General features: G+C 34.6%; 1 protein-coding gene across 1 annotated transcript in view; it reads right to left on the bottom strand.

Moving 5' to 3' along the window:
- LOC144440279 (lathosterol oxidase-like) overlaps window positions 1-15297 on the bottom strand; it is a 53737-nt gene that overhangs the window by 29141 nt on the left and 9299 nt on the right. Inside the window, exon 2 of the mRNA XM_078129627.1 lies at window positions 1429-1640. Coding sequence (XP_077985753.1) covers window positions 1429-1638 — 210 coding nt within the window. The 5' untranslated portion in view covers window positions 1639-1640. The remainder of the gene's footprint in view (window positions 1-1428; window positions 1641-15297) is intronic.

Consider the following 15297-nt stretch of genomic DNA (forward strand, 5'->3'; position numbering starts at 1 on the left):
TTTAGAACTCACCTCTAAAATCTGAGGAGGTTTAGAACTCATCTCTAAAATCTGAGGTTTAGAACTCACCTCTAATATCTGAGGATGTATAGAACTCACCTCTAAAATCTGAGGAGGTTTAGAACTCACCTCTAAAATCTGAGGATGTATAGAACTCACCTCTAAAATCTGAGGTTTAGAACTCACCTCTAAAATCTGAGAATGTTTAGATCTCATCTCTAAAATCTGAGGAGATTTAGAATTCACTTCTAAAATCTGAGGAGGTTTAGAACTCACCTCTAAAATCTGAGAATGTTTAGAACTCGCCTCTAAAATCTGAGAATGTTTAGAACTCGCCTCTAAAATCTGAGGAGATTTAGAATTCACTTCTAAAATCTGAGGAGGTTTAGAACTCATCTCTAAAATCTGAGAATGTTTAGAACTCACCTCTAAAATCTGAGGAGATTTAGAACTCACCTCTAAAATCTGAGGAGATTTAGAAATCACCTCTAAAATCTGAGGAGGTTTAGAACTCGCCTCTAAAATCTGAGGATGTTTAGAACTCACCTCTAAAATCTGAGGAGGTTTAGAACTCGCCCCTAAAATCTGAGGATGTTTAGAACACACCTCTAAAATCTGAGGATGTATAGAACTCACCTCTAAAATCTGAGGAGATTTAGAACTCACCTCTAAAATCTGAGGAGGTTTAGAACTCACCTCTAAAATCTGAGGTTTAGAACTCACCTCTAAAATCTGAGGATGTATAGAACTCACCTCTAAAATCTGAGGTTTAGAACTCACCTCTAAAATCTGAGAATGTTTAGAACTCACCTCTAAAATCTGAGGTTTAGAACTCACCTCTAAAATCTGAGGAGGTTTAGAACTCGCCTCTAAAATCTGAGGTTTAGAACTCACCTCTAATATCTGAGGATGTATAGAACTCACCTCTAAAATCTGAGGAGGTTTAGAACTCACCTCTAAAATCTGAGGATGTATAGAACTCACCTCTAAAATCTGAGGTTTAGAACTCACCTCTAAAATCTGAGAATGTTTAGATCTCATCTCTAAAATCTGAGGAGATTTAGAATTCACTTCTAAAATCTGAGGAGGTTTAGAACTCACCTCTAAAATCTGAGAATGTTTAGAACTCACCTCTAAAATCTGAGGATGTATAGAACTCACCTCTAAAATCTGAGGTTTAGAACTCACCTCTAAAATCTGAGAATGTTTAGATCTCATCTCTAAAATCTGAGGAGATTTAGAATTCACTTCTAAAATCTGAGGAGGTTTAGAACTCACCTCTAAAATCTGAGAATGTTTAGAACTCGCCTCTAAAATCTGAGAAGGTTTAGAACTCGCCTCTAAAATCTGAGGATGTATAGAACTCACCTCTAAAATCTGAGGAGGTTTAGAACTCGCCTCTAAAATCTGAGGAGGTTTAGAACTCACCTCTAAAATCTGAGGATGTTTCAAAAGCCGATGATCATAAATAAAGTAATAACTGACTGTTGCTGTGGACAAGTACAGGAAATATCCTCCCATGTTGACAATCACCAATAGACTTAGAAATTGTCGTAGCCAGTTATCCTCAGACCAATCTAATGGATACACATATGGAGTAAAGACAGACTTGTCTGCTAGGTCCAATACTATATCCATAACTGTTAAGAAATAAACACAAATACATTTGTAGACCAATTATGTTGTCTCTTACTATGAGTGTTGGGGCCATAACAAATAGACCAATAATAATAAGTGTTAGTACTAAGTGTTAGTACCTGTACAAAGTATTCTAAGTGGTAGTGTGTGTACAATTCAGCTACATCACCCTGAGTGATATCCCTACATGTACCTGCAATATTCTAAGTCGTATTTGTCACATGGCAACACTGTCGATATTCATTTTATCCAAAGCTATTTTTTTATCAAATTTGGATGTTAATGGCTAATAGGTTTCTTCAGCACATGCTTAGATTTCCAGTATTGTATTTTGTTTGCAAATGGTATTAATTTATTAATACGTACTTTATTGCTATTTGTCTAATGCTATCTATGTACTATGTTGTCTAATGCTATCTGTGTACTGTGTTGTCTAACACTATCTATGTACTATATTGTCTAATGCTATGTACTATGTTGTCTAATGCTATGTACTATGTTGTCTAATGCTATGTACTATGTTGTCTAACACTATCTATGTACTATATTGTCTAATGCTATGTACTATGTTGTCTAATGCTATATACTATGTTGTCTAATGCTATGTACTATGTTGTCTAATGCTATCTATGTACTTATATTGTCTAATGCTATCTATGTACTATGTTGTTTAATGCTATCTATGTACTTTGTTGTCTAATGCTATCTATGTACTATGTTGTCTAACGCTATATATGTACTATGTTGTCTAATTCTATGTATGTACTAAGTTGTCTAATGCTATGTATGTACTATATTGTCTAATGCTATCCATGTACTATGTTGTCTAATTCTATATATGTACTATGTTGTCTAATTCTATATATGTACTATATTGTCTAATGCTATCCATGTACTATGTTGTCTAATGCTATCCATGTACTATGTTGTCTAATGCTATCCATGTACTATGTTGTCTAATGCTATATATGTACTATGTTGTCTAATTCTATGTATGTACTATGTTGTCTAATGCTATCCATGTACTATGTTGTCTAATTCTATATATGTAGTATGTTGTCTAATGCTATCCATGTACTATGTTGTCTAATGCTATCTATGTACTATGTTATCTAATGCTATCTATGTAGTATGTTGTCTAATGCTATCTATGTACTATATTGTCTAATGCTATCCATGTACTAAGTTGTCTAATGCTATCCATGTACTATGTTATCTAATGCTATCCATGTACTAAGTTGTCTAATGCTATCTATGTACTATGTTATCTAATGCTATCTATGTAGTATGTTGTCTAATGCTATCTATGTACTATATTGTCTAATGCTATCCATGTACTATGTTATCTAATGCTATATATGTACTGTATTGTCTAATGCTATCCATGTACTATGTTATCTAATGCTATCTATGTACTATGTTATCTAATGCTATCTATGTACTATATTGTCTAATGCTATCCATGTACTAAGTTGTCTAATGCTATCCATGTACTAAGTTGTCTAATGCTATCTATGTACTATGTTGTCTAATGCTATCTATGTACTATGTTATCTAATGCTATCTATGTACTATATTATCTAATGCTATGTACTATGTTGTCTAACACTATCCATGTACTATGTTGTCTAACGCTATCTATGTACTATGTTATCTAATGCTATCTATGTACTATGTTGTCTAACGCTATCTATATACTATGTTTTCTAATGCTATCTACGTACTATGTTGTCTAACGCTATCTATGTACTCTGTTATCTAATGCTATCTACGTAGTATGTTGTCTAATGCTATCTATGTACTATGTTGTCTAACGCTATCCATGTACTAAGTTGTCTAATGCTATCTATGTAGTATGTTGTCTAATGCTATCTATGTACTATGTTATCTAATGCTATCTATGTACTAAGTTCTCTAATGCTATCTATGTACTATGTTATCTAATGCTATCTATGTACTATGTTATCTAATGCTATCTATGTACTATGTTATCTAATGCTATCTACGTACTATGTTGTCTAACGCTATCTATGTACTCTGTTATCTAATGCTATCTATGTACTATGTTATCTAATGCTATCCATGTACTATATTGTCTAATGCTATCCATGTACTAAGTTTTCTAATGCTATCCATGTACTAAGTTGTCTAATGCTATCTATGTACTATGTTGTCTAATGCTATCTATGTACTATGTTATCTAATGCTATCTATGTACTATGTTATCTAATGCTATCTATGTACTATGTTGTCTAATGCTATCTATGTACTATGTTGTCTAACACTATCCATGTACTATGTTGTCTAACGCTATCTATGTACTATGTTATCTAATGCTATCTATGTACTATGTTGTCTAACGCTATCTATGTACTATGTTGTCTAATGCTATCTACGTACTATGTTGTCTAACGCTATCTATGTACTCTGTTATCTAATGCTATCTACGTAGTATGTTGTCTAATGCTATCTATGTACTATGTTGTCTAACGCTATCTATGTACTATGTTGTCTAATGCTATCTATGTACTATGTTGTCTAATTCTATGTATGTACTATATTGTCTAATGCTATCTATGTACTATGTTATCTAATGCTATATATGTACTATGTTATCTAATGCTATCCATGTACTATGTTGTCTAATGCTATCCATGTACTATATTGTCTAATGCTATCTATGTACTATGTTGTCTAATGCTATCTATGTACTATGTTGTCTAATGCTATATATGTACTATATTGTCTAATGCTATCCATGTACTAAGTTGTCTAATGCTATATATGTACTAAGTTGTCTAATGCTATATATGTACTATATTGTCTAATGCTATCCATGTACTATGTTGTCTAATGCTATATATGTACTATATTGTCTAATGCTATCCATGTACTATGTTGTCTAATGCTATATATGTACTAAGTTGTCTAATGCTATATATGTACTATATTGTCTAATGCTATCTATGTACTATGTTGTCTAATGCTATCTATGTACTAAGTTGTCTAATGCTATATATGTACTATATTGTCTAATGCTATCCATGTACTATGTTGTCTAATGCTATCTATGTACTATGTTGTCTAAAGCTATCTATGCACTATGTTGTCTAATGCTATCTATGTACTATGTTGTCTAATGCTATCTATGCACTATGCTGTCTACTGCTATCTATGTACTATGTTGTCTAATGCTATCTATGTACTATGTTGTCTAATGCTATCCATGTACTATGTTGTCTAATGCTATCTATGTACTATGTTGTTTAACGCTATCTACGTACTAGGTTTGCAATATAAGCGATAATTTGGCTGTTGCTATGGGTGTGGTCTTGTTGGCAGACATAAGACATATTTGCATACATTATTTGAATGTTCATTTTCTTGTCTATGAATCCCTGTTGTTATCTTTGCAATATACTTGATTATTTGGCTGTTGCTATGGGCATGGCTATGTTGCTAGACACATTTGCACACATTTTTTAAATGTTTATTCATTTGTCTATGGATCCCTGTTATGATCATTTTGGCTATTACTATAACAATTATAATGTTGGTTTTTATATAGCTCTTTCCCACTCTGTGCTTAAAAGGCTTTACAATTATTACCCCGAGCATGGATCTATAGCGGCACAACTCTCTGGGGAGCATACAGTCCATTGCGACATTTATAAGCACATAGGATTTTAAAGCATTCACATTGCAACCTCTATCCTATCAGGTCCCCAATTATACAGCTGAGTTGATTGAGGCACAATCATGGTTTAAATCTTGCCCAAGGACTTTAGCCATTCAGAAACAAATGCCATGGCAGCGATGGGGTTCAAACCTGCAGATTCCAAGCCAGCCACTCTAACCATTTGCCCATTATGACTCCACAGTCATGTACTGTGTTATTACCTTTGCAATTTATATGTGATCATTTGGCTATTGCTATGGGCATTGGCTTGTTGCTAGGCACATTTGCATACATTTTTTGAATGTTTGTTCACTTGTGAATCCCTGTTATCTTTGTGAAATACACTACCGTTTGGCTGTTGCTATGGGCGTGGTCATTATTGATAGGGATATTTGCACACATTTTTTGAATGTTTACTCACTTGCCTACCAGATGTTAATTTAGCAAAATATACTAGCATTTGGTTGTTGCTAAGGGCATGGTCATGGTTGCTAGGGCCAATTGTGCTAAAATGTTTTGAACAAAACCTGCAGAATAACTTTTCTTGAAAGTACCTTTTGAGATAAAAATTTTTGACCAAAATTCAAATTTTGTCACCCAATTTGCATAGCTCATGAGATCATTATATGCTTAATATTGTTTCATCTATACATCCCCAAATGCATCCCCATTAAATTTCAGCCGAATCTGCTCAGTAGTTTTGAAATTAAAGATTTTTGACCAAAAGACACATTTTTAGCCCTAGTTTGCATATCACTGATGGAATAATGATGTCATGAACATTTCTTAATCTCCCCTAAGAACGTTCCCATCAAATTTCAGACCGATCTACCCAGTAGGTTTTGAGTTAGGTATTTTGACAAAAAATCACATGACAGACAGATATCGCACCATACCTACACTGGAGTCCAATAATTGTTTCATGTATTTTCATCACCAAAGTTTAGACTCTCTCACAGTCCTTGGAGCAATGCATCACTATGTACCAATATCTACTACATAATTACAGTCCTTGGAGCAATGCATCACTATGTACCAATATCTACTACATAATTACAGTCCTTGGAGCAATGCATTACTATGTACCAATATCTACTACATAATTACAGTCCTTGGAGCATTGCATCACTATGTACCAATATCTACTACATAATTACAGTCCTTGGAGCAATGCATTACTATGTACCAATATCTACTACATAATTACAGTCCTTGGAGCAATGCATCACTATGTACCAATATCTACTACATAATTACAGTCCTTGGAGCATTGCATTACTATGTACCAATATCTACTACATAATTACAGTCCTTGGAGCAATGCATCACTATGTACCAATATCTACTACATAATTACAGTCCTTGGAGCAATGCATCACTATGTACCAATATCTACTACATAATTACAGTCCTTGGAGCAATGCATCACATTGTACCAATATCTACTACATAATAACAGTCCTTGGAGCAATGCATCACATAGTACCAATATCTACTACATAATTACAGTCCTTGGAGCAATGCATCACTATGTACCAATATCTACTACATAATTACAGTCCTTGGAGCAATGCATCACTATGTACCAATATCTACTACATAATTACAGTCCTTGGAGCATTGCATTACTATGTACCAATATCTCCTACATAATTACAGTCCTTGGAGCAATGCATTACTATGTGCCAATATCTACTACATAATTACAGTCCTTGGAGCAATGCATTACTATGTACCAATATCTACTACATAATTACAGTCCTTGGAGCAATGCATTACTATGTACCAATATCTACTACATAATTACAGTCCTTGGAGCAATGCATCACATTGTACCAATATCTACTACATAATTACAGTCCTTGGAGCATTGCATCACTATGTACCAATATCTACTACATAATTACAGTCCTTGGAGCAATGCATCACATTGTACCAATATCTACTACATAATTACAGTCCTTGGAGCATTGCATCACTATGTACCAATATCTACTACATAATTACAGTCCTTGGAGCAATGCATCACATTGTACCAATATCTACTACATAATTACAGTCCTTGGAGCATTGCATCACTATGTACCAATATCTACTACATAATTACAGTCCTTGGAGCAATGCATCACATTGTACCAATATCTACTACATAATTACAGTCCTTGGAGCAATGCATTACTATGTACCAATATCTACTACATAATTACAGTCCTTGGAGCAATGCATCACTATGTACCAATATCTACTACATAATTACAGTCCTTGGAGCATTGCATTACTATGTACCAATATCTACTACATAATTACAGTCCTTGGAGCAATGCATCACTATGTACCAATATCTACTACATAATTACAGTCCTTGGAGCAATGCATCACTATGTACCAATATCTACTACATAATTACAGTCCTTGGAGCAATGCATCACATTGTACCAATATCTACTACATAATAACAGTCCTTGGAGCAATGCATCACATAGTACCAATATCTACTACATAATTACAGTCCTTGGAGCAATGCATCACTATGTACCAATATCTACTACATAATTACAGTCCTTGGAGCATTGCATTACTATGTACCAATATCTACTACATAATTACAGTCCTTGGAGCAATGCATCACTATGTACCAATATCTACTACATAATTACAGTCCTTGGAGCATTGCATTACTATGTACCAATATCTACTACATAATTACAGTCCTTGGAGCAATGCATCACTATGTACCAATATCTACTACATAATTACAGTCCTTGGAGCAATGCATCACTATGTACCAATATCTACTACATAATTACAGTCCTTGGAGCAATGCATCACATTGTACCAATATCTACTACATAATAACAGTCCTTGGAGCAATGCATCACATAGTACCAATATCTACTACATAATTACAGTCCTTGGAGCAATGCATCACTATGTACCAATATCTACTACATAATTACAGTCCTTGGAGCAATGCATCACTATGTACCAATATCTACTACATAATTACAGTCCTTGGAGCATTGCATTACTATGTACCAATATCTCCTACATAATTACAGTCCTTGGAGCAATGCATTACTATGTGCCAATATCTACTACATAATTACAGTCCTTGGAGCAATGCATTACTATGTACCAATATCTACTACATAATTACAGTCCTTGGAGCAATGCATTACTATGTACCAATATCTACTACATAATTACAGTCCTTGGAGCAATGCATCACATTGTACCAATATCTACTACATAATTACAGTCCTTGGAGCATTGCATCACTATGTACCAATATCTACTACATAATTACAGTCCTTGGAGCAATGCATCACATTGTACCAATATCTACTACATAATTACAGTCCTTGGAGCATTGCATCACTATGTACCAATATCTACTACATAATTACAGTCCTTGGAGCAATGCATCACATTGTACCAATATCTACTACATAATTACAGTCCTTGGAGCATTGCATCACTATGTACCAATATCTACTACATAATTACAGTCCTTGGAGCAATGCATCACATTGTACCAATATCTACTACATAATTACAGTCCTTGGAGCATTGCATCACTATGTACCAATATCTACTACATAATTACAGTCCTTGGAGCAATGCATCACTATGTACCAATATCTACTACATAATTACAGTCCTTGGAGCATTGCATCACTATGTACCAATATCTACTACATAATTACAGTCCTTGGAGCATTGCATTACTATGTACCAATATCTACTACATAATTACAGTCCTTGGAGCATTGCATTACTATGTACCAATATCTACTACATAATTACAGTCCTTGGAGCATTGCATCACTATGTACCAATATCTACTACATAATAACAGTCCTTGGAGCATTGCATCACTATGTACCAATATCTACTACATAATTACAGTCCTTGGAGCAATGCATCACTATGTACCAATATCTACTACATAATTACAGTCCTTGGAGCAATGCATTACTATGTACCAATATCTACAACATAATTACAGTCCTTGGAGCAATGCATTACTATATACCAATATCTACTACATAATTACAGTCCTTGGAGCATTGCATTACTATGTGCCAATATCTACTACATAATTACAGTCCTTGGAGCAATGTATTACTATGTGCCAATATCTACTACATAATTACAGTCCTTGGAGCAATGCATTACTATGTACCAATATCTACTACATAATTACAGTCCTTGGAGCATTGCATTACTATGTACCAATATCTACTACATAATTACAGTCCTTGGAGCAATGCATTACTATGTACCAATATCTACTACATAATTACAGTCCTTGGAGCATTGCATTACTATGTACCAATATCTACTACATAATTACAGTCCTTGGAGCAATGCATCACTATGTACCAATATCTACTACATAATTACAGTCCTTGGAGCAATGCATCACTATGTACCAATATCTACTACATAATTACAGTCCTTGGAGCAATGCATCACTATGTACCAATATCTACTACATAATTACAGTCCTTGGAGCATTGCATCACTATGTACCAATATCTACTATATAATTACAGACCTTGGAGCATTACATCACTATGTACCAATATCTACTACACAATTACAGTCCTTGGAGCATTGCATCACTATGTACCAATATCTACTACATAATTACAGTCCTTGGAGCATTGCATCACTATGTACCAATATCTACTACATAATTACAGTCCTTGGAGCAATGCATCACTATGTACCAATATCTACTACATAATTACAGTCCTTGGAGCATTGCATCACTATGTACCAATATCTACTACATAATTACAGTCCTTGGAGCAATGCATCACTATGTACCAATATCTACTACATAATTACAGTCCTTGGAGCATTGCATCACTATGTACCAATATCTACTAAATAATTACAGTCCTTGGAGCAATGCATCACTATGTACCAATATCTACTACATAATTACAGTCCTTGGAGCATTGCATCACTATGTACCAATATCTACGACATAATTACAGTCCTTGGAGCATTGCATTACTATGTACCAATATCTACTACATAATTACAGTCCTTGGAGCAATGCATCACTATGTACCAATATCTACTACATAATTACAGTCCTTGGAGCATTGCATTACTATGTACCAATATCTACAACATAATTACAGTCCTTGGAGCAATGCATCACTATGTACCAATATCAACATAAAAAAAGTCCTTGGAGCAATGCATTACTATGTACCAATATCTACTACATAATTACAGTCCTTGGAGCATTGCATCACTATGTACCAATATCTACTACATAATTACAGTCCTTGGAGCATTGCATCACTATGTACCAATATCTACTACATAATTACAGTCCTTGGAGCAATGCATCACTATGTACCAATATCTACTACATAATTACAGTCCTTGGAGCATTGCATCACTATGTACCAATATCTACTACATAATTACAGTCCTTGGAGCATTGCATCACTATGTACCAATATCTACTACATAATTACAGTCCTTGGAGCAATGCATCACTATGTACCAATATCTACTACATAATTACAGTCCTTGGAGCAATACATCACTATGTACCAATATCTACTACATAATTACAGTCTTTGGAGCATTGCATCACTATGTACCAATATCTACTACATACATGTAATTACAGTCCTTGGAGCAATGCATTACTATGTACCAATATCTACTACATAATTACAGTCCTTGGAGTACTGCATTACTATGTACCAATATCTACTACATAATTACAGTCCTTGGAGCATTGCATCACTATGTACCAATATCTACTATATAATTACAGTCCTTGGAGCAATGCATTACTATGTACCAATATCTACTACATAATTACAGTCCTTGGAGCAATGCATCACTATGTACCAATATCTACTACATAATTACAGTCCTTGGAGCAATGCATCACTATGTACCAATATCTACTACATAATTACAGTCCTTGGAGCATTGCATCACTATGTACCAATATCTACTACATAATTACAGTCCTTGGAGCATTGCATCACTATGTACCAATATCTACTACATAATTACAGTCCTTGGAGCATTGCATCACTATGTACCAATATCTACTACATAATTACAGTCCTTGGAGCAATGCATCACTATGTACCAATATCTACTACATAATTACAGTCCTTGGAGCATTGCATCACTATGTACCAATATCTACTACATAATTACAGTCCTTGGAGCAATGCATTACTATGTACCAATATCTACTACATAATTACAGTCCTTGGAGCATTGCATCACTATGTACCAATATCTACTATATAATTACAGTCCTTGGAGCATTGCATCACTATGTACCAATATCTACTACATAATTACAGTCCTTGGAGCATTGCATCACTATGTACCAATATCTACTACATAATTACAGTCCTTGGAGCAATGCATTACTATGTACCAATATCTACTACATAATTACAGTCCTTGGAGCATTGCATCACTATGTACCAATATCTACTACATAATTACAGTCCTTGGAGCATTGCATCACTATGTACCAATATCTACTATATAATTACAGTCCTTGGAGCATTGCATCACTATGTACCAATATCTACTACATAATTACAGTCCTTGGAGCAATGCATTACTATGTACCAATATCTACTACATAATTGCAGTCCTTGGAGCAATGCATCACTATGTACCAATATCTACTACATAATTACAGTCCTTGGAGCATTGCATCACTATGTACCAATATCTACTACATAATTACAGTCCTTGGAGCATTGCATCACTATGTACCAATATCTACTACATAATTACAGTCCTTGGAGCATTGCATTACTATGTACCAATATCTACTACATAATTACAGTCCTTGGAGCAATGCATCACTATGTACCAATATCTACTACATAATTACAGTCCTTGGAGCATTGCATCACTATGTACCAATATCTACTATATAATTACAGACCTTGGAGCATTACATCACTATGTACCAATATCTACTACACAATTACAGTCCTTGGACATTGCATCACTATGTACCAATATCTACTACATAATTACAGTCCTTGGAGCATTGCATCACTATGTACCAATATCTACTACATAATTACAGTCCTTGGAGCAATGCATCACTATGTACCAATATCTACTACATAATTACAGTCCTTGGAGCATTGCATCACTATGTACCAATATCTACTACATAATTACAGTCCTTGGAGCAATGCATCACTATGTACCAATATCTACTACATAATTACAGTCCTTGGAGCATTGCATCACTATGTACCAATATCTACGACATAATTACAGTCCTTGGAGCATTGCATTACTATGTACCAATATCTACTACATAATTACAGTCCTTGGAGCAATGCATCACTATGTACCAATATCTACTACATAATTACAGTCCTTGGAGCATTGCATTACTATGTACCAATATCTACAACATAATTACAGTCCTTGGAGCAATGCATCACTATGTACCAATATCTACTACATAATTACAGTCCTTGGAGCAATGCATTACTATGTACCAATATCTACTACATAATTACAGTCCTTGGAGCATTGCATCACTATGTACCAATATCTACTACATAATTACAGTCCTTGGAGCATTGCATCACTATGTACCAATATCTACTACATAATTACAGTCCTTGGAGCAATGCATCACTATGTACCAATATCTACTACATAATTACAGTCCTTGGAGCAATACATCACTATGTACCAATATCTACTACATAATTACAGTCTTTGGAGCATTGCATCACTATGTACCAATATCTACTACATACATGTAATTACAGTCCTTGGAGCAATGCATTACTATGTACCAATATCTACTACATAATTACAGTCCTTGGAGTACTGCATTACTATGTACCAATATCTACTACATAATTACAGTCCTTGGAGCATTGCATCACTATGTACCAATATCTACTACATAATTACAGTCCTTGGAGCAATGCATTACTATGTACCAATATCTACTACATAATTACAGTCCTTGGAGCAATGCATCACTATGTACCAATATCTACTACATAATTACAGTCCTTGGAGCAATGCATCACTATGTACCAATATCTACTACATAATTACAGTCCTTGGAGCATTGCATCACTATGTACCAATATCTACTACATAATTACAGTCCTTGGAGCATTGCATCACTATGTACCAATATCTACTACATAATTACAGTCCTTGGAGCATTGCATCACTATGTACCAATATCTACTACATAATTACAGTCCTTGGAGCAATGCATCACTATGTACCAATATCTACTACATAATTACAGTCCTTGGAGCATTGCATCACTATGTACCAATATCTACTACATAATTACAGTCCTTGGAGCAATGCATTACTATGTACCAATATCTACTACATAATTACAGTCCTTGGAGCATTGCATCACTATGTACCAATATCTACTATATAATTACAGTCCTTGGAGCATTGCATCACTATGTACCAATATCTACTACATAATTACAGTCCTTGGAGCATTGCATCACTTTGTACCAATATCTACTACATAATTACAGTCCTTGGAGCAATGCATTACTATGTACCAATATCTACTACATAATTACAGTCCTTGGAGCATTGCATCACTATGTACCAATATCTACTACATAATTACAGTCCTTGGAGCATTGCATCACTATGTACCAATATCTACTACATAATTACAGTCCTTGGAGCATTGCATCACTATGTACCAATATCTACTACATAATTACAGTCCTTGGAGCAATGCATTACTATGTACCAATATCTACTACATAATTGCAGTCCTTGGAGCAATGCATCACTATGTACCAATATCTACTACATAATTACAGTCCTTGGAGCATTGCATCACTATGTACCAATATCTACTACATAATTACAGTCCTTGGAGCATTGCATCACTATGTACCAATATCTACTACATAATTACAGTCCTTGGAGCATTGCATTACTATGTACCAATATCTACTACATAATTACAGTCCTTGGAGCATTGCATCACTATGTACCAATATCTACTACATAATTACAGTCCTTGGAGCATTGCATTACTATGTACCAATATCTACTACATAATTACAGTCCTTGGAGCATTGCATTACTATGTACCAATATCTACTACATAATTACAGTCCTTGGAGCAATGCATTTCTTTGTACCAATATCTACTACATAATTACAGTCCTTGGAGCAATGCATCACTATGTACCAATATCTACTACATAATTACAGTCCTTGGAGCATTGCATTACTATGTACCAATATCTACTACATAATTACAGTCCTTGGAGCATTGCATTACTATGTACCAATATCTACTACATAATTACAGTCCTTGGAGCAATGCATTTCTTTGTACCAATATCTACTACATAATTACAGTCCTTGGAGCATTGCATCACTATGTACCAATATCTACGACATAATTACAGTCCTTGGAGCATTGCATTACAATGTACCAATATCTACTACATAATTACAGTCCTTGGAGCAATGCATCACTATGTACCAATATCTACTACATAATTACAGTCCTTGGAGCATTGCATCACTATGTACCAATATCTACTACATAATTACAGTCCTTGGAGCATTGCATCACTATGTACCAATATCTACTACATAATTACAGTCCTTGGAGCATTGCATCACTATGTACCAATATCTACTACATAATTACAGTCCTTGGAGCAATGCATCACTATGTACCAATATCTACTACATAATTACAGTCCTTGGAGCATTGCATCACTATGTACCAATATCTACTAAATAATTACAGTCCTTGGAGCAATGCATCACTATGTACCAATATCTACTACATAATTACAGTCCTTGGAGCAATGCATTACTATGTACCAATATCTACTACATAATTACAGTCCTTGGAGCAATGCATCACTATGTACTAATATCTACTACATAATTACAGTCCTTGGAGCATT

Source organism: Glandiceps talaboti, chromosome 9 (genome assembly GCF_964340395.1).
Source record: "Glandiceps talaboti chromosome 9, keGlaTala1.1, whole genome shotgun sequence".
Taxonomy (NCBI): domain Eukaryota; kingdom Metazoa; phylum Hemichordata; class Enteropneusta; family Spengelidae; genus Glandiceps; species Glandiceps talaboti.